A 20,015-nucleotide genomic window follows, 5' to 3' on the forward strand; every position below is an offset into this window, starting at 1 on the left:
TTGTGCCATTCCAAGTAAGTGATTCCATGATTTTCTGATTCTGTTATTCTAAGTGAAACACATAAATCACTGGATAATATGGCATTTCACACACTTAATCTAGGGAAGAGGATGTGGTAAAATGGAAAGTGTTTAAGGAATGTTTCCTAGCTGGGTATGATGAACACAGACATGCGAAGGGATGGGATCTCCCAGTTGTTCACAGTCAAGTGGAGGTCAGCTATAAGCTGCTGTGTCCCATTCATTTTAGGGGACTGCAAATTCTCATGAAATGAACTTTCTGACATGTGGTTGGTGACTGGGTTTTCTCCCTCATTTTTAATCACTCAGAGCTCTTTCTTTAGCTAGCATAGTGCTGCTGGTCTGATGAGTGCTGCAGAAAAGTTCTTTACAACTTGGAATACTGAACAAGATGCCGGCCAATTTCTGAGACGTTTTTACATCCTAAATGAAAAGAAAATATGCAAATAGTTAAAGCAACTTAGTACACCCAGAAAAAATTAAGGCACATCACGAAAAAAATTAAGGCACATCACGAAAAAAATTAAGGCACATCAAAAAATAAAATAAAATACATAAAATAAAGTAAAACATGTTTAAGTTCCTTGTTATGAGCAGATGAACTGAGGTAGATTTCTAACTCTTTTTTAAACATGGAAATCTAATTTTGCATTTTTTTCCTTTCCCTGTCTTTCAAATCCAAATGAATTTCTTGTCAGCTGAAAAATGCCTTCCTCTACAAATTTTCCTAATGAATTTTGAGACTGACTATATCAAAGTTATATTGAATTTGCTTAGCTGAGGTAAACTGCTCTGTGAGCTGCACTGGCTTCTATTACACTTCCAGGTGCAATTCAAGGTGCTGGTTACTACTTACAAAGCCCTTCAGGACATGGGGCCTGGTTATTTGAAGGACTGCCTATCTCCCCTGGGCAGAGTTGGTGCCCTTCAAGTCCCTTCAGTCAAAAAACGCTCTTTATTGGAATGCAGGAAGCGTGCCTTCTCACTCATGGCACCTGTCCTCTGGAGTGATGTCCCCCCGGAGACCCACGTAGCTTCAACCCTTACGATGTTCCAGGAGCCTTAAAAACATGGCTGTTCTCCCTGGCCTTGGGGCAGAGTGTTTGTGGAGCCTTGTCAGTGTTTATTTTGTGTATGGGATATGGTCGAACGGCTGCTTCAGATTCTCCCTTGTTTTTCCATTTTAAGCTGCTCAGAGTAGTTCTAGAGTCAGGTCCACATCTAATCAATGCATAGAGACATACCAATCAAAGAAATGAAAAATTAAAATACAACCATAAATTAAAAATGTATTTACCCGTGAGAGCCATGGACAAACAAAATTCATCTTTTAAAATCTTCAAAACTTCTTGAAGTCCTTCTTTACCCTGTTCCAAAAACAAATGGCATTGTAAATGATGTGGCTAACAGCTTGAAGATAGAGAATCCTGCTACGCTCTCAGTAATGGCGTTTTCTTTGATGTTGTCTATGTATTTATTGTTCTTTTGTTTCTAATCAGAACTGTCAGCTTTTAAAGCTATGTAAAACCCGTGGACCCCATCTGAGCAAGATGCTGGTGCCATGACTGTGGAAAGGCTGATTTTGTTCCACTTCCAGTTCTCAAAAAAATGTTACTTTTCTCTCAGCCATTCCCAAGAGTATATGGCAGTCTTTGATATCTCTAACAGCATTGCTAAGAGACCAAATAAATTAGCACAGCAGGGAAGTTTGAACTAGATATTAGATATGTATGAATCTGCATGAACCACTTCATTTACTATCTAGATTTCTTGGTACTATTTTGGGTTGCAAGTTTTTTTTCATGAATTAAAAAGAAAATCCATAAAATCTGTCTCTGTTTTCATTTACATATTTAACCTCCATTCAATCTTTTTGTATGTAAGTTCCACCAAAGTACGTAGGTGTTCATATAAATGCCTTGAGAAGATTTTTTTAAAGGTCCAAGATATATCTATTGATTTTTTAAAAAAATAATAAAGCTATCCTGTTTTGTACATAATTTTGAAAACCATTTGCTGTTTCTGAGATGTGTATCTCATCAATAAATGATGTGTGGATTCTTGAGATCAGAAAGTCATTAGTGAGCTACATTCAGTACAATTGCTTGTGCTTAGTGGAGTAAATTATAGTATCTTGAAAATCTGTTCCCAGGGAAATCTAAGGATCATGGGTTTTATATTCCCACTAATTATTATTATTCTACAGTATTTTATTTGCAACATAGCTCATTACCAGAAAGAAATTGAAACCAGGGAGGAAAACAAGGATCAATTCTGAATTAGGGGATACAATTCCCAGGTGGGCCCAGAACAAAGACCAGATTCTATCAATTGAAACAATCAATTCTATCAATTGAAACAGGGGCATTGGGGGGGGGGGAGTCAGAAAAGGCAAGATGGCAGCCCTAATTGTGTAATCGAAGTCCTGCCCTTTTTAATGTGTGTTGTGTAAAAACACATGTAAAAGGGGGCAAGGCTTTGATTGTGTGATCATGGCTACCTTCTTGACGTTTTTGACTCTCCTGCAGATGCCCTGCAAGGAGGTAGTCCAATTTTCTCCAGAACAGTTTGATTACAGCTCTCTCATTTTACTGCAGTTACCCTGATCCGACAGCATGCCACCACTCCCTTCTTTTCCACTTTCTCTAAATTTCCCATGCCTCTAGCTATCATAAAATTCAGGAAAGCTTGTTGTTGTTATCATTAGGTTTATCGTTATAGGAAAGGGTATCACGGTCTGTAAAAAGGCAGAGACGTGCTCAAGTACATGAGAGACCCAGGCTAAATTCTAGGACTCGATGGTAAAGATTGGGCTTCTACTTTCTGAATACCAGCCTTCCCTACGGTGCATGATCAACTAGGTTTAAAACTCCCATTCTGCAAGAGATCTTCCTCTGCTATCCTTGCCTGAATCATAACAGAATGAGCTTGTCTTGCTAAGAGGCTGCTGCATCAGAAGCTTGAAGTGAATCTAAAAATATGTGTGTGGGTGTAAATACATGCAGATGTATTGAAGCTCATTAAATAAATCAGGTTTGTACAGTCAACTTGATCATTAAACAGGCATGTAGTACAAAATCAAATGGGAAACATTATCTGAGGAGTGCAAACATAAAGAAAGTGGGGAAACTGGCTTCAGTTGTTTGCATAAAGAGACAGCTATTCATCTTCAAATTTTTATCATCATCACTCATACGCAGGGACATATGTTCACCTTGTAGGCCAGACCCCACATAGTAGGCCTTCCAATGAAGACACATTTTGCTCCAAGTGCCAGTGCTTTTAATACATCGTTTCCAGTTCGTATTCCACCATCCAAGTAAACTTCGATTTTGCCTTGCACGGCAGTAGTAACTTCAACCAGAGCAGCAATCTGGAAAGATGACCAATCAGATTAATTAATTTAAATTATCATAGTTGCATGGGATGGGGTGAGTGTGAGTTCTTAACTAAAACAACTACACCCATTTCCAGTTAGTTTCCAGTGATATAGTTTGACATGCTGAGAAAGTCCTGAATGATTGAGGACCAGAATGTCTGAAGGACATATGCCTTCTTCTGTACTAACCTGGTTGTCTATTGAGATTTTTTGCCAAGAACCTCTTGTATATCCAACAAGCCCTGATATCCATTTGGTTGGGAGGAGGAAATGAGTTTTCAGGGGCTGTGCTTAAGCTCATGAATTCCCTCCCAAGAGAGACCCCAGTTAACAAGTTTTGCAAAAGCTGATTAAAACCTTTTGCAAGACTTCCTTTTTATTTTTATTAATAGCTGCTGTAAAGGTTTAATGTCTGTGATGTACAGTAATGCTTTTATTGCTGTTTTGTTATATGTTATACTATGATGTTTATTCTGTTTTTAATTTTGTGAAAGCCTCCCAGAGTCACTTTTGAAGTTGGGGAGCCTAGCAATTGGATGGACGGATGGATGGATGGATGGCCAGGTGAATATTTGAGGGTTGGGCAGCCTAGAAACTGGATGGATAGATATAAAATAAACTTTTTCTTCTTCTTCTTCTTCTTCTTCTTCTTCTTCTTCTTCTTCTTCTTCTTCTTCTTCTTCTTCTTCTTCTTCTTCTTCTTCTTCTTCTTCTCCTCCTCCTCCTCCTCCTCCTCCTCCTCCTCCTCCTCCTCCTCCTTTCAGATTAGATTTTTAATCCCTCCTTTTCATATATAACTCAAGGCAGCAAACATGCCTACTACTAAAGGTATTATTTTAAAGTATTTCTGAGAGTTAAGACATCTGGATCACATCAGGCAGAATTATGTGATTCCTTCAGGGGTGCAGATATTTGGGAGGCGCAGCACCCTCACAACATCATTTGGTTCCCCTAAACTAGTATGGATGGTAGAGGATACTTCCCAGGGCAAGTTCATTCTGAGATTGCATTCATACCTGCTTTGCTTGTGTGTACATTGACATGAATGTCCATTTGATACTTCTAAAGATTAGGGAGATTCGTTAATTAGATTCCCTACCTTTCTTTGGAAAAAACACAGAGAGACACAACTAAGGAATTTCTTAAATGGGATTGGGCCGCTGATGCTACAGTTATACTGGTGTCAACCTTTCCTTTTCTCACACTCACCTAAATTATGCCTCGGGAGTTTATCTGGCAATGCTAACAAATGCATTGGTAGGTACCCTTGATATAAGCAGTGCCTCTTCTGAGTGATTTATATCCCCCTCAAATGTATTTAAAAATGAGAGCTTAAAGATTTGATGACTAAGGATACTGGAAGAAACCCCCAAATATAGCTTTCACATCAGAATGAGACTGTCTTACCCTATCCTTTGAAGCAGTGTTCCTCAACCTTGGGAACTTTAAGAGGTGTGGACTTCAACTCCCAGAATTCCCCAGCCAGCTGGGGAATTCTGGGAGTTGAAGTCCACACCTCTTAAAGTTCCCAAGGTTGCGGAACTGCTTTGAAGGTCAGCAATTTGAATGGAAAGGCAGACAGTTCCATTGGCTTTTTCTTATTCGGAAAATATTATGAGAAATCGGAAATACATAAAAACAGTACATGTTAATGAAGTAAGCCAATGTTTCATACATTACTAAAAACTAGACAAGTGTTCTTTTTTTACTTAAGAAAAGGGATCGGTGAGATAGCTTACAAATCTATATCCTTAAAAGGGTTTTTTAAATCACCACCAAATATCACCATATGTATTTCTAAATATTGACTAATAAGCTAAAAGGTTGCATGTACATGTTAAAATTACATATCCATGGGAAAATTAGCACTCAAGCATCAAAATATATCTTTTATTTTTATTTTACGACAGATAGGTCTTGATTAGTACAGTTAATGAATCCCATGAAATTATTTGAATTCACACTATTCAAAGTGATATTTCTATGGAAAATAAGGTAATTGGTTCCAGCTTGATGGAAATAGGCAATGAAAATTTTAAACATAAATTTTATATGTATATTAATGAAACAGTACAGTAAAGAATAAAAAGGATAAAAAGATAAAAGGATACACATTTAAATGTATGGTTAACAAAGTCACAGAGTAATTATAGAAAGCAAAATAAAAGCAAAAAAATATCTAAATGTCATTCCTAAAGGTAAGCTTACACTGACAAAAATGTCTTTATTGTCTCTCAGAATATTTTAGCAGCATATACTGAACAGTTTTCTCTTTCTTTAAATCTTCATGCATATGCTTCATACATACGCTGACACAGCGTGCTTTATCCACATCCTGGTGAATTTGCATGCTTTGATCAAGGTTAGGGTCAGCATCCATAATTTTTTGCTTCACGACTTCCACAGCTTGAAAGTTACCTTCAAATTCCTTGAGAGTGAACTCATTCACTCGCACGTTCCTGTTTTTCTCTGATGGAATCTTCTTGTTCTCCATTTTGTACACACGAAGATTAGCAGCATCTCGAACCCCAACCGCAACTGTGCATGCACTAGCCTCAATTGCACATGCATTAGCCTTGAATTAACTGAATTTTGGGTCACGTTACACAATTTACAATTTGCACTAAATCAAATATCGCATTATTCAAACTTGCACGAATCGCAACCTACCTGTAATTGCAACTGTTCTAGGGGTGTGTGTGTGTGTGTGTGTGTGTGAGAGAGAGAGAGAGAGAGAGAGAAAGCGACAATGTATTTTTCAGTTTCATAATCAAATTGGCAAAAGTTTTAACACCACAAATTCAATGTCCTCAGGTCTCTTATAAAACACAGAGATCCATATATCTGCTAACTCACTTTCCTCAGGTAAGGTAACTACTGGATGAAATACTGTTCCTTGTCTCCTTCTGCCCCTGTTTCTCCTGACACCGTATGTTTTCTTCAGCGCCAGAAACAGAGCTATTGGGAATGAGGATTTGCAGAAGAATAATTTTGTTTTGATTTGTGGAGGCAAATATATGATTTGACATTTGGGGTTCTACACTGCATTCAGTTTCTTCCCTGGGAAGCCATCTCTGAAATGGACATGGGTTCAAAAGAAAGGAGTTTTATCTTTTGAAACTAAGATTTTATCTCTTCTCTTTCCTTAGATTCTTGGAACTTGTCCTCTTTAGAATTAGGTAAATTATGAATGTCTACTCATATCATTGCAACCATTTTGGAATGGGCAAAGTCTTTTTCTGGCGCTAGAGTATCCATAACACATTCTTGTGGGGATTTCTAGCATAGAGCTGCCTACCTTTGTTAGCTCTGGAAAAACAGAATTCTGCAACTTATATTTTGAATGGGGTTATACTTTTTCAACTTTACTCGGGAAGGACCCTTACAATGAAATGCAACATTGTTTGCTATAGCCTGGTTGCAAATAGAATAAATAATGGCTCATGACTTACGGTTGAAAGGACCCCATCTAGCTGTCTTCCTCCATGGTTGGATACAATTATCCCTTGAACGCCGTGTCTCACTGCCAGCTCAGCATCTTCCTTTGTCAGAATCCCCTTGATGATGATTGGCAGGCGGGTCAGGCTCTGTAGCCAGGTGATGTCACTCCAGTTGACAGAAGGGTCTATGGAGCCAGGAGGCAGACCATATTCTGTCTGGTCTTCATCCTGAAGAAGAGAGGAGATGGAAACTTCTTTGCCATTGTGTGTTCTGTTAATACATAGGTCTAAGCAAATGCTGGCTTATTGGCCCTACAACAGCATTATAATGTCACACTTCTCCAGTAGTGTGGTTAGATTTGGATATACTGTAGTTTTTATTTCCTCTCATGGATGCATTTGTTAATGTCTACTGTTCTAGAAAAATCTATTTTTTCATGAGGAGCTTCCAAATGCCTTCCATACGTCCCATGGAACCCTTGAATACACCTAAGTACTCTACAACATGTTGTAACAGGCACCTTCTGTTTAGGTAACGAAAAGACCAGGGCACCAGACCTTAAAGCTGGGAAATTTCATGAACATCTCCAAAAATCTTCTGGTGCTTCATCTTTCAACTAATAGTATACAACCAGTCTTTTGGGAATATTTTGCCATTCCTTATTTTGCCACAAGGAAGCCTTGTAAGATTGCAAGAGTTGTGACAATGAGTGTTCAAATATCTTCTAAGCTGAGGGCGTCCACCCCTCAGATCAACCTCAGGGTGCGCAAGAGCTTGTCCCCTCTGGTTCAGTGCTCTCCTTACCTGAAAAGCCAGCAGTGGAAAGGAGAGGCCAAGCTCAGTGGTACAAGAGGGGCCATTTAAACAAGTGCCTTTGCTTCACAGGGAGTGAGGTGGAGCAGATGGAACCTGCTGAGCCACAAAGCTAACCCAAGAAGAACCACAGAACATGGGAAGAAAGGGCAATGTGAGCTTCCCTCCCTGGGGGAGAGAGACAGAGATCCAGGAAGAGGAAAGGCAAGATGTAATTTAGCAGTGAAGCAGTGCCAGATTCCCTTTCATAGTTAAAGGAGATTTCTTTTCTTTTTTTTCCTGGTCATTGCTTAGTACAGCCTGGTAGAGATGGATAAAGATGCAATTATCTAAAGAATTCATATACGGTAGCCAGGAAAGCTTCTTGCTGTTTTGGACTGCATTGCCTTTAGAAGAGAATATGTGTAGCTCAGGGTTGAACCGTGGAGTCCTTGGGGTTCTCTGAGCTTGGTTGTTTTCTTGCAAATGTTTCGTTACCCGGCTAATAGCATCTTCAGTGCTAGAATGGGATGGAGTTTGCTCTCTGTTTATATACTGTGGCTTGCCCTGCAAGTGTTGGTGGGGGTGGGGGTTTTGTTTCCCCCAACCCTCTGGTAGTTCCTTGATTAGGGTATTGTTTACTGCTTGATTGTATGTCTGGTGATAATCTTGGTGTTAATCTCTGCTCATTTGGGTGATGATTGCTGGTGAGGAGCTGTTCTGGTCTTTTGTTTCCTTTTTATTGTCTGGGGAACTGTCAGCATCTTAGACCAAGCTAAATCCAAAAATGTGAGAGAATTCCTGGAAGCTTGGTATTCAGACAAGGCAGCCATCAACAGGCACATAGAGATAAACAACATCTACACATTGTTCAAAAGAGACAAACCCACACCCCCACCAACACTGGCAGGACATGCCACTGTATATAAATAGAGAGCAAACCCCACTCCATTCTAACACTGAAGATGTTACCTAGCCGGGTAATGAAACGTTTGCAAGAAAACAACCAAGCTCAGAGAACCCCAAGGACTCCACTGCATTGCCTTTGCATGACTCTTTTCCCAGGGAAAGGAAGGCGGAACTAGGAAATCCACTTCCCCCCCTTCATGATCCATCACTGAAAGTTGGGCATTGCCATCTTAAAGAGCTGACAAAGGCTGTCCTCACCGGGGCCTTCAAACCTTGCAGAGTTTAAGAGTTGCCTGACTTTTCATAAAAATGAACGCTCTCTTTTTTCCACGTCCTGACCATTCCTACAGTTTGAGCCTAGAGAAAGCCTGTAAAAAACCCCTTCCAGAAGATGCACAATTCTGACTCTCAAGTACAAATATGTAAAGTACATACAGAAATCTAGATCAGGATTCCTCCCCCTCCCCAGCTATTCAATGATTTTTGAGCTTATTTAGAGGAATGCAATAGATTTAATTTTGGATTGCTCAGTGTTTTATTACACGTTATATATAATGGTGTTCATCATTTTCTGTGTGAATAACCAAGGTATGTGGAGCACAAAGAACTATATTGACACAATGGCTGTGCCGTGGAAGCTTAAGATGTGGTGTGAAGCACTCCAGATAAGTGCTTTCTCATTTAGCCAAAAAGGCCCTTTTGGTGGGGTTTCTGGCCTAAGGCCAAAAAGGCAAAGTAATGGCTGGGAAATGTTGAGTTTGGGAATTTCCACAGGGAAAATAAAAATGAAGTATCCTTGACAATACCACATGTACTCATATCAGTAGTAAATATTAGACATCCAATGCCATTTAAATGTCAAATATCAAGTGCTAGCAATGGAATATCAAATATAGATATTTGCTTAAGAACAATAGAATGCAAGGAGATTATCCATTTCTGTCAAATACAGAAATCCATTATTACAGCTTCCTCAACTGATGGCCATTCACCCATCTGCCCAGCCATCAGACATAACTGATCAGTAATTAACACTGGAATTTGTAAATGGTTTTCGGGGGAGGGATCTGTTAACATTATCGGTTATTAGTAATCCAGAAGATAATATCTCAGAAATGAATTCTGTACATGCTGACTTGCTGTGTTCAAACATCACATGAAATTACACTTTGGGAAGGTGACATAGTTTAGGGTGAGGTCCGCATTGTCACATCATTAATTCAGCCAGGGTTCTGCCTTAAAAACAGTTTATGCCTTAGTGATGGAAGCTACATAGATAGGGAATTCTAAACCCTAGTTTGCATGCTGCACATTTGGGAAACTCAACCAAGTTTCTAAAACGTGCAGCATGTTTGGATTCTAAGGTCCACCTTCCCCCCTCACATGCTTTCTTAAACTGATGGGTTTTAGGAGTTTACTAACCTCAAAAGCGCCTTTAAAGTTCTTCACCTGGATGGAATTCAAGAACTGGTAGTTGTTGCGAATGTCATTCCGCCTTTTGCCGGTGTACGGTACATCAACAGTGAGCACCAGGGCTTTGAATCCCAATGAATCCACCCGTCGCACCAGCTGCTCTGAGAATGTCCTCTTCCGGTGGAGGTAGAGTTGGAACCATCGTAAACCAGTTGGTGCGGCAGCAACTATTTCTTCCACAGAGCAAGTGGAATATGTGCTGGCTATGTAGCAGGTGTTCATAGCTTCTGCAGCTTTAGAAAATGCGGAGAGAAGGGGGAGAGTCAAAACTGACTTCTTTGGTTCTATAATTAAGGCCCGGCCTTAACGATGTGGTGCTTCCCATGCAGCCAATAAGTCCCAATTCTAGGACTGTGGTGTTCTCCTGGGGAGGGGTCAAAGCAGGCAAGATGGTGCTGGGAGCACCGTAATTGAAGCCCCACCCCTTTTGTATGTGCATCAACATTGTGTGCAGGTACAAAGGGTCAGGGCTAAAATTGCCCTACAGATGCTGCTGTTGTGGAGAGACCAATTGGGGAAGCTGGTTTTATTACATTCACCTGTTCAGAAAGTAGATTCCTCTTCTGACAAATGCCAACAAATACAGTATCCACATGTGGAATGTTTAAAAGTTTGGCTGTAGATGAGAATTAAGATTCTTGCTATTTTCAAACATGTCACCAAAGGCACGGAGACTGTAAATTAAGAGGCAGCTCTTCGGTGTAATGAATGCCATCACACTTTGCATATTTGGACTAGAAATGAGTTCCCCCACTTTGCTTTGATCTTGTTCGTTTCCAAATGATGAAGGTGCAGTGGTGCTGTTATTTTGCCTTTACGTAATTACGTGAACTCCGGGTGTGATTTTTTGAAAAATGAGACTCCGTACTAGAAGAAAAATAGGTTTAACCCTTGCCTTCCAAGCTGCAATTCCAACATGTCTCTCCTTGGGGCTTAATTCAGATTAGGTTAGATTCAACTTCCCTTTATGGGAGGGTTTTTTCCTGTAAACTTTCCTGCAGCCTTGGAAAGGAGATTATCTCTGTGGGGATGCAAGAGGGGAGAGTGGGGTTAACTATCCCCTTGCCCTGTGATCACAGAATTGTACTCCTTGTGTCTGCCATTAACTGCAATAGGGGAGGATATTTCCCTGGTCCCCCACATAGGTAGGGACTCATCCCGAGCAAGTCTTAGCATTTGAAATCATCATGGATGAATCCTTTTCATTCAAGGCAGTACAATTTACCATTTAGAATACCACCCAGAGAATCAGTTTAAGCATTTGGGATTTACCCATTGATTCCTGTTTCCTGGGCTAATGCTTTTCTGCACATTTAGTCAATATGTGACTCTTTGGGTTATTCCCTTCTCTAACGTGGCTGATCGTTTAGCAGTTGAACTGACTGCCCTTCCTCTACAAGGAAGGAAGAATTACTGGGTGGTTTTGGGGAGGATGGTGGGAAATAAAAATTTGCCACTTCCCAAAAGTTGTCTTCATCTGCCATTGTAGCCCACCAATGGCAGGAAGATAATGTCACGCTCTCTACACCACTCAATCTTTACCTAATCATTTGTGGTAAGGCAAAAATGTCAGACAGTGGAGGAAACTCACCATTGTCCTCCCAAGCAAGTTTGGTCTTAGCTAGGGGAATTGGAAATAATTGGAACTCATACCTGCCAAAAAGCCAGGTCTGGACAGATGTTGACCCCTGGTGATCACATTTCAATAATGCAGGATCCCAGGACATCTAGTGTATGAAGGCCCCTCTTAGAAGTCTTTGGATGAGTTGCATCCAGGCTTGGCTAAGCACCAGTGGTTTTTAGGATTTAAATGGCTGTGATGTCGATTGGTCATAGCCATTATCATGCAGGGAGCAACCTACACTTGGCAGGATAGATTAATATGCAGACTAACCAGCATCTGGTGCAGGTCAGTTTTTCTCATTGTATGATAAAGATGAACCTCCTGATGGAGTTTTGCCTGGTTAAGCACCTGCCAAATTATATTTTGAATATGGTGCTGACTCAAGAGCATGGAAGCAAGGCCTGGGTAACAAGGCACAGAGAGATAAAATGACAGGAGTGTTTGCTGGCTACCTTTGGCAATGGACTGACCTATTTCCTCCTTCCTTGCTCCACCTCCAGACAGGCTGGAGGCAAGGCTGTAGCTTTACTGGCCCACAGGATAAATGGAGGATATGTCCCTGGATTCAGTGGGCACAGCATACTCAGGCCCATTCTCTCCCCTCCCCAAATCCTTCCATTCCACTCAGCCCCATTCAGAGAGCAAAACAACCAGAGTTGGACTAAAAAAAGTTCATCCGTGGCATCCTACCCCATTTCAGCCTCAGTAGTTGTACAATTGTTATTTTTACTGTGATTGTAAATATTGCATGGTAGATGTTGATTGTATTGCTTTGGTGTAATTTTAACTGTTACTTTTTACTTGTGAATTCTGACTGTAATGGGGGAGTGCATAATAAAAAGAATTGTTTGTTTGTAAGCAACATATTTGTTGTTACTCTGGCCACATTATGGAATTCTTGCAGATGTAATCCTGTAGCTTTCAGTCCTCCATTTATCTAGTTATTCTAGAGATTTCATATCAGAAGAATTGGATGCTTGGCATATACATTGCTTTGAGAAATTTCCAAAAGCTTTGATATAGTCCATAAAACACTAGAGCTCTTCTTGATATTCTGTTGCTGTTTCCATCATCCACCTAATATTAGCAATATGACCTTATGTTCCCTTGTTCCTTCTGAAGCCTACCTGTTCACTTGCCACTTCTCTTTCCATATAGGGCTCTAATCTCTTGTGAAGGATTTTCAACAGTATCTAGCTGGCATGCGGTAGGTATTAGGGCTATTATCCTATAGTTATAGCATTCCTTTAAATCTCCCATTTTAGGAATTGCAACATTGATAGACTTTTTTCTGTGTGGTCCATGCTGCCTTTCCCCCCGTATTTGTTGATAGAGGGCTGTCTTGATCTATATTGTTTCCATCCTAGCCCCTTTTAAGAACTCTATGGAGATTTCACCCACTCTTGAGGCTTTCCTATTTGCCTATTAGTCCATCTGACTTGTTCCTGAAGCACCATTGGTTCATCCTCAAATTATTCCTTCTTGACCATGGTCTCACCTGAGTTGGTCTTCTTGTACAAGTTTTCCATGTATTTCTTCCCTTGTTTGTTCCTTACGTCACTGAGATGAGATGGGAAGGTTCCCATGATTCCTGAATAGATCCCTTGTTTTTCCTATATTGTTATTTTTGTTCTATTTATCTACATTCCAAGTTCAGATATACCTCTTTTTCTCTTCTTGCCTGCTGTTGGAAGTTTGTATTAAGTTCTTTAATTTTCCAAAAATCAGTGCCAGGTTTTTTTCCTTAGCTTTTTCTATGGCTTTGTTTGAAAACCACTGTGTCCTTCATTTCTTTCCACTTTTATATGCTTTCTGGCTTCCTCTTTTTTTACAACCATTTTAATTTCTTCCCACAATTCTTCAGGCACTCTATCCACAAGGTCCAGGCCTTTGAATCTGTTTCTAGCCTCATATTCTTCAGAAATGTATTCAAGGTTGTATTGCATTAGAGTTGGATCCTCTTTAGTCTCTTTCAGGCTGATGCCTATTTCTAGGATTAGTAGCTAATGGGCTGATTCACAGTCAGCCCTTGGCAATGTTTGCAAGTCAGCAGAGAACTTTTCCACTTGTTGCTACATAAGATGTAATCAATCTGATGATGGGATTGTCCATTTTGAGACATTGAGTTACAGAGCTGTCATTTCGATGGCCAAAAAAAATGTATTAGCAATGAACAGAATATTTTCTACACAGAAGACTATCAGTCATTATCCTACATCATTGTAGGTTCCTAGTCCATATTTTCCAAATATTGACTGCCTTAGAAGTCCAACCCCATTTCCCTGACTGTAAGCAGCAGTGCAGTCAACACTGGGATGGGGCCAAGTGAAATACCTCGGCTGGACTTATGACCAGGCAGTCACAGGCAAGGCGGCAGCCATTCTATTGGAGGAAGAGGGCAATGGATGGATGGATGGATGGATGGATGGATGGATGGATGGATGGATGGATGGACAGACGGATGGACGGACAGATGGACGGACAGATAGACAGACAGACAGACAGACAGATAGATAGATAGATAGATAGATAGATAGATAGATAGATAGATAGATAAATAGATGGATGATAGACAGATCACACACATACACACATTTACACACCAATATTAAAGTAGTAAGCCAGAATTCTACAGTCAATTAGGCCATATACGTTTGAGCTGTGTTAGGGGAATGAATAAAAAGCCAAAGCAGGGAGGGGCCAGACAGGTCATCGAACCAACTGAAGGCCAAACTCCCCTTTGGAGTGTTTGCCTCAGGAATCTTCATGGCAGACAGGGAAAGCAAAGCAAGAACCCACCTCCAAAAGTAGCTTTAGCAGCAGCAGATCACTCATCAGGCTCTTTTTTGTCCTCCCACGCCCACCACTGTCTAGGCGGGGGTCAAATTGGTTGCTTAAGGAACTCTTGTCCCCGAGAGTGGCATATATTTTGCGTGCAGCAGTTCAAGCCGAAAGAAACTGGGTGGACTCATGATGCAAATACACTGTGAGAAGCAGGTAGCGTGTTCCGTTCTCTCTCTATAAATTTACAGTTACAATTACCATATAGGTTTAGAAGATGATGATAGATAGATAGATAGATAGATAGATAGATAGAGATAGAGATTCATTGATTGATTTACAATAACTTGTTTTCTTTGAACCTGCCATAATCCCATACCAAATCCCAGTTGATTGCATGATAAATTATTCTTGACCTTTACCATTGCTAGGCAAAGATATTCTGGCATACCTCTAGCTGTGCTCTGCTCTCCATCCGGACAGGCCAAACCGTGGAAGCCGGTAGGAGCAATCCCCACTGGGAAGTCAATTGCAGAGCCAAGAACAGTGGTCCTTGGATCTATTGTAGACATATCCCGGAGCACACGTGGCCGTAAATAGATTCTGTGGGAAGGAGAGAGCAGAAGCAGCAGGTATCATAAGAGCTATGATATTTCCAAAGAAAGTCCAAAGAAATGAAACCTCCATATCTATCTGCTTATCCGTTTCTCTTCCTATCCATTATTCAATTTATCATAATAACCTCAAGCAATATCCTAGATTTTGAATTCTTGAATCTTGAATTCTGCAGTGGCTGAGAGCCACCAGATGTGCACTGCAAAAATGGTATGTGTGTCACTACTGCCATCTAGTTGCCCAGATTTTTTCTCCAGATCTGATAGCCCTACAATGGCACTGGACTTGCTCAGTTTGCAAGGCACATGGAAAAGGTATCTTATGAGTGCAGCCTTGTGAAGGCGAATGCTTTTGGTGTTGCTAGTCTTGATTCCTAGTGACTGCATGGAGATGTCCATGCTGTTTTTTTGACAACGTTTTCAGAAGTGGTTTGCTGGTGCCTTCCTCCTCTGCCTGAGAGACAGGGACTTGCCAAAAGTTGTCCAGTTGGCTTTGTGCCTAAGGGAAAACTAGAATCAGGTTTTCCCACTCCTGGTTCGGCATCTTTAACCACTACACCAAATGGCCTCTGAAGGAGAGATGCCACAGTCTATTAAAACAAAAGTTACCTTTGCATTTACTCAGTTCTATCCTTCAGTTAACTTTTACAGTGATGGACAATGAATGGTAATCTTTTTTGAACAGCGAGGAAGGGACTAGAACAGGGAAGAGAGAAAACAGCCATCTTTCTTACTTGGATACAAAAGTTGCATGCAGTCAGTCTTTTTATTATGTAACCTTAGCTTTCCCAACCTAGTGTCTCCACAAGTGCAGGGATCGTGCTGGCTAAGAAACAGGGATTTGTAAATGCCTTGTTAATAATCTAAATGGATGCCCTGCCTCCGTTGGGCAGATACTATGAGACTCCTTATGTTTTGAAAGGCTTGATTGTTTCCTGTAGCAAAAGTGGGACCAGGAACTATTTCAACAACTCTGAGGTAACTAGAAGCTCAGGTTTAACCATCCAGGCAGTGATTACTCTCTGCTGCTCACTGTTGTAACAGGCTACACTGTGTCACAGTGTGAGAAGTGACCAGAACACCCATCAAAATTAGGATGTTATGAGACATCATCTGTTAACATAATCACAGTCAATTTCTTTTCCTAAATCAAATTTCTAGTCTGGTGAATACCAGATCATTCGCATCTAGCTGAGTTTGTATCAGATAGTGGGTCAAGAGAATAATAATTCAGTTGGCTTGCTGCTAGATCTCAATGTGGACACATCTGATTCACTTATAAGTAGTTACTGTATTTATCGGTGTATAACACATACTTTTTTCCTTAAAATTTGGGGCTGAAATCCTAGATGCATGTTATATGCCAATATTCAAGCGGCAGGGCTGGGAGAATAGAGCCTTCATCTGAGCCAGGGCTGTAACCAGGGCAGCTCCGCAGAGCAGGAGGTGAGCGGCGGATGTGCGAGCCAGTGAAAACTGGCACTTCCCATTGCTCGCGTGAGCGAAAACTGTGTTTTCATTGCTCACGCTAGCGCGAGCTCGGGAAACATCACTTTTCTTCATTCAAAGAGGTGCTTTTTCCTTCATATTATGTATTTAGCTTATAAGTGGTATAAATATTAATAAACAAGAAGTTCAGAGCTCCCTTTATGTTGCTTCCAAGTCATTTATTTTAAATTTAAGATTTTTTACTCAAACTTCCTTCTTAAAATTAAGGTGCGTGTTATACGCCTGTGCGTGTTATATGCCGATAAATATGGTATTTTCTTTCCTTACTTTCTATCCTACCTTTTATATGCCATGAGATTGTCTTCTCGCGTATAACATTCATCAGCACCCGCTGCAAAATAATCCCAGACGGCCTTGGGAAGATGCTTTTTAGCATAAGCTTCAAAGTCTGACAAACAGACAAGGGCCATTTCAAAGCAAAGCGGGAGGAACCTGGTAGAAAGAGAGAGACTGAATAAATATGACAAGTATAGAATTCCAGGTGAAAACCCTGAAATAAACTTGAAAAAGAAATAGTGTTACAGTCAAGAACCTATTATCTAAGGGATGAGCAAGATCTCACAAAAGCATCTGGAGTTCATTTAGGTTATTTCAGAAAGGTAAGCCAAGCAAAATTTATTGTTGTAATCCCAAGTTATTGCTATATTATACATTTATATTCACCTTCACCCCAAAAAGGATTAAAATGTAAAGTTTACTTCCCTGCCTAGTTTATAGACCTGGTACTTCTTGGTCATCACCCATTCAGGCAGTAACCAGGCCCAACCCTTGATAGCTTTTTGATATCAGCCAGGGTTGGAAAAATAAAATAATTGCCACAAGATGCACGTATTAATGCCTTTTGGTAAGAAAAAATCTTCTACAAGAAAAGGACAGGTACATGTATTATTTTGCATTATTATATTCTTGAAGCTTATTTGTAGGACAGAAATAAGTGCCAAAGGATTCACTTTCCCCAACCCACCATGTGTGATCAGTCAAACTGTAAAATGCTCAGTAGACTCTAGAATAGGTAGGGAGGGAATCTGATCAATAAGTAGAAGTTGGAACTTCAACAAGTAAATTATTATAAAGAAAGCCATAATAAAGTCATAGAATGCAAGTGTGTTCTGTGCAGAACAATGCTTCATTGGCCTCCAATGAAGTGCCTGCATTGATAAATGTCAAAAGGTGGGCAGGAGTGGGCTAAATCCCCATTCAGAATTTGCAATAACCACCCTGCTGTAAATTTTAACACTGCTGGTCAAGTTCTCTTGATCTATCTTGCCTGGAAAGGCTACAGATTGGTCATGCTGAACAAAATAAACAGAATCTGCCAGTGATACAGTTAAGGCTGAACTTTCAGGCTGAGCTCTACAGCCCCACAATCTCAGGAGCCCCACAGTCTGAGCCTTTGAAATGTGTGGCAGATCATGGAAGGAGGAAGGAGTCATCGCCTAAGGGCCCCACAGTCTAAAATGCCCTAGGGCACAAAGCTGACTAAGTCACTTTAGCTGTCATTGGAAAGGTACAAGGAGAGGCATAGGTTTGTCTAGCTGGGAACAAATAAATGGAGATTCTCCAAAGAAAGGAAGTTCTCAAGGAGAGAAACCTAGTAAGGCCTTTTTAGGTGTGATGTCTCTCCCACGGTTCCTTGGACATTCTCTCTCTCTCTCTCTCTCTCTCTCTCTCATATCTGTCTGTCTGTGTGTCTCTCTATATCTATCTTATATAGCTATCTATCTCACAGTGATCCTAGGTGGGTCACAACAACTGCTTCACAATGATTTACAAAATAACTTATCAAAATAAGCATGTAAACTTTTCTGAAGATTAATATCACCATATGGAAGGAAACAATTATTGCTGGAAATGTCCTTGTTATCAGATAAAAGTCTGTCAGTAGCAGGAGCAGAACAAAGTTGTACAAATGTAAATGTAAATTCAAATTCAAATTCAAATTTATTTACAGTAATTATGGTTGATGACCAGCAAAGTGAAAAAGCTCAGAAGTAATGATCAAATGCAACACAGTTGTATGATATTTAAACTTAAAACTTAAAAAATGGAGACAAGAGAAAATTAAACAAAATACAGTATATGAAACAGAATTACACAAGCCAAATTACAGATTGTCCAGCTGCACGCCTTGCCCCATCATCCATTTTCCTCCCATACCCTTCTAAAAACTTACTTTTAGTACTGGAATGGCAGCAGATAAAAGACTTTGCTCCAGCAGGGTTTTTAAAAGAACGTGGAATGTGTACGAGCTCTTAGTAAGAACAGGAGTTCCTCAGTTTGTGAAGGATAGATGTTAGAGATTTAATAAACTGCTTCAAGAGATTAAATCTTAACTTCCGCAATAAACTTTGTACTGTTTGTCCTGTTCTGAAAACGCTCTGATCATGCAATGTTAGTTGCATATCCAAAGCCCTGGAAACTTTACAGAAGCAAGAATGATGAAATCATTATGCAGAAAGCAGCGTGGAAAAAAAAAACATGGGTAGAGCTCTTGTGTCTTACAATGTATATCCCAGGGAAGATCTGCATACTTTCAGGAGCATTTATAATTGGCAGATTTCTTCAGAATCTACGATTCAATCCTAGATACTCATATGTTTAGCAATTAGTTAGCACATATATTTATAACAATTAAATGTTTCCTTATGTAATTTGTTCTTCCCCATAGAAGCTTGCTTGTAAGGACAAAAGAGGGCTTTTTTACAGGTGGAACTGCTACAGGAGGAATTACAGGAGGAACTGCTACAGATACAAGAAATCATGGACCTTTCAAAGCAAGAACAGGCAAGTAAGCAGACAGTGCAATTCCTAAATTTCATTTTGACTCTTGTTAGTTCATTCATCTGCTATTAGTACATGCAGAGAAAATGGCACAAATTTCACCCCTTAGATTCTGCCCATATTCTCTGGATACTGAGCCCTTCCTCCCACCCCCAACCCCACCCTGGTTGTCTGAGAGCCATTATTTACATTGCAAGAACTCAATTTCCTACGAAGGCCAGGAGGTCCGTGTGCAACTGCAGGGGGCTTGACCATACTTTTCTTTCTTTCTTTAAAATTTCACCTTTTAACAATAGTAAGCCAGCTGTTAACCTTTGTACACTTTCTTTTTTAAAACCCAGTTCTATTATGCAAATGAATGAATCCACCTTTAGAAGTTTGGTGAGTTTTAGATGCAAAGTGTGATTCTTAAGGCGTTTTTATCCAATGAAGTAAACTCTTTGGCATACAGGGGTGAGACAAGACTGTATACTCTCCCCTTATTTATTCAACCAATATGTGAATATGTGTTGAGGGAAGCTGGATTGGAAGAAGATGAACATGGTTTTACAATTGGAGGAAGAAAGATCAATAACCTGGACTATGTTGAAGGCCTTACTCTGATAGCCAAAAAATGCAAAAGATCTGCAAGTTCTAGTAATGAAAGTCAAGGAACACAGTGAAAAATGGGACTAAGATTAAATGGAAAACA

At 40.1% G+C, this 20,015-nt stretch overlaps 1 protein-coding gene across 1 annotated transcript; it reads right to left on the bottom strand.

Annotated features, from left to right (window-relative positions):
• Positions 1-291: 291 nt before the first annotated feature.
• Positions 292-18,932, bottom strand: HAO2 (hydroxyacid oxidase 2). The gene is made up of 8 exons (XM_007441521.4): positions 18,717-18,932; positions 16,823-16,975; positions 14,872-15,023; positions 9,965-10,248; positions 6,853-7,068; positions 3,236-3,394; positions 1,319-1,388; positions 292-444 (listed from the first exon to the last, which is right to left on the bottom strand). Exons 2-8 carry the CDS (start codon positions 16,951-16,953, stop codon positions 389-391), a joined length of 1,068 nt encoding a protein of 355 aa, XP_007441583.1. The 5' UTR covers positions 16,954-16,975; positions 18,717-18,932; the 3' UTR covers positions 292-388.
• Positions 18,933-20,015: the final 1,083 nt, after the last annotated feature.

Source organism: Python bivittatus, unplaced genomic scaffold (assembly GCF_059951505.1).
Source record: "Python bivittatus isolate LINGU-HERP-01145 unplaced genomic scaffold, Pbiv_v1 ctg000270_np1212, whole genome shotgun sequence".
Classification (NCBI taxonomy): domain Eukaryota; kingdom Metazoa; phylum Chordata; class Lepidosauria; order Squamata; family Pythonidae; genus Python; species Python bivittatus.

What these genes read in the sequence shown, in the direction of transcription:
- HAO2 (XM_007441521.4), bottom strand. Translation starts at nt 16,953, where the DNA reads ATGGCCCTTGTCTGTTTGTCAGACTTTGAAGCTTATGCTAAAAAGCAT. An exon ending in ACTTTAAAGGCGCTTTTGAG is followed by an intron (nt 7,069 to 9,964) that starts GTTAGTAAACTC and finishes TCTCTTCTTCAG; the next exon opens with GATGAAGACCAGACAGAATA. An exon ending in TAGATGGGGTCCTTTCAACC is followed by an intron (nt 3,395 to 6,852) that starts GTAAGTCATGAG and finishes TCATCTTTCCAG; the next exon opens with ATTGCTGCTCTGGTTGAAGT.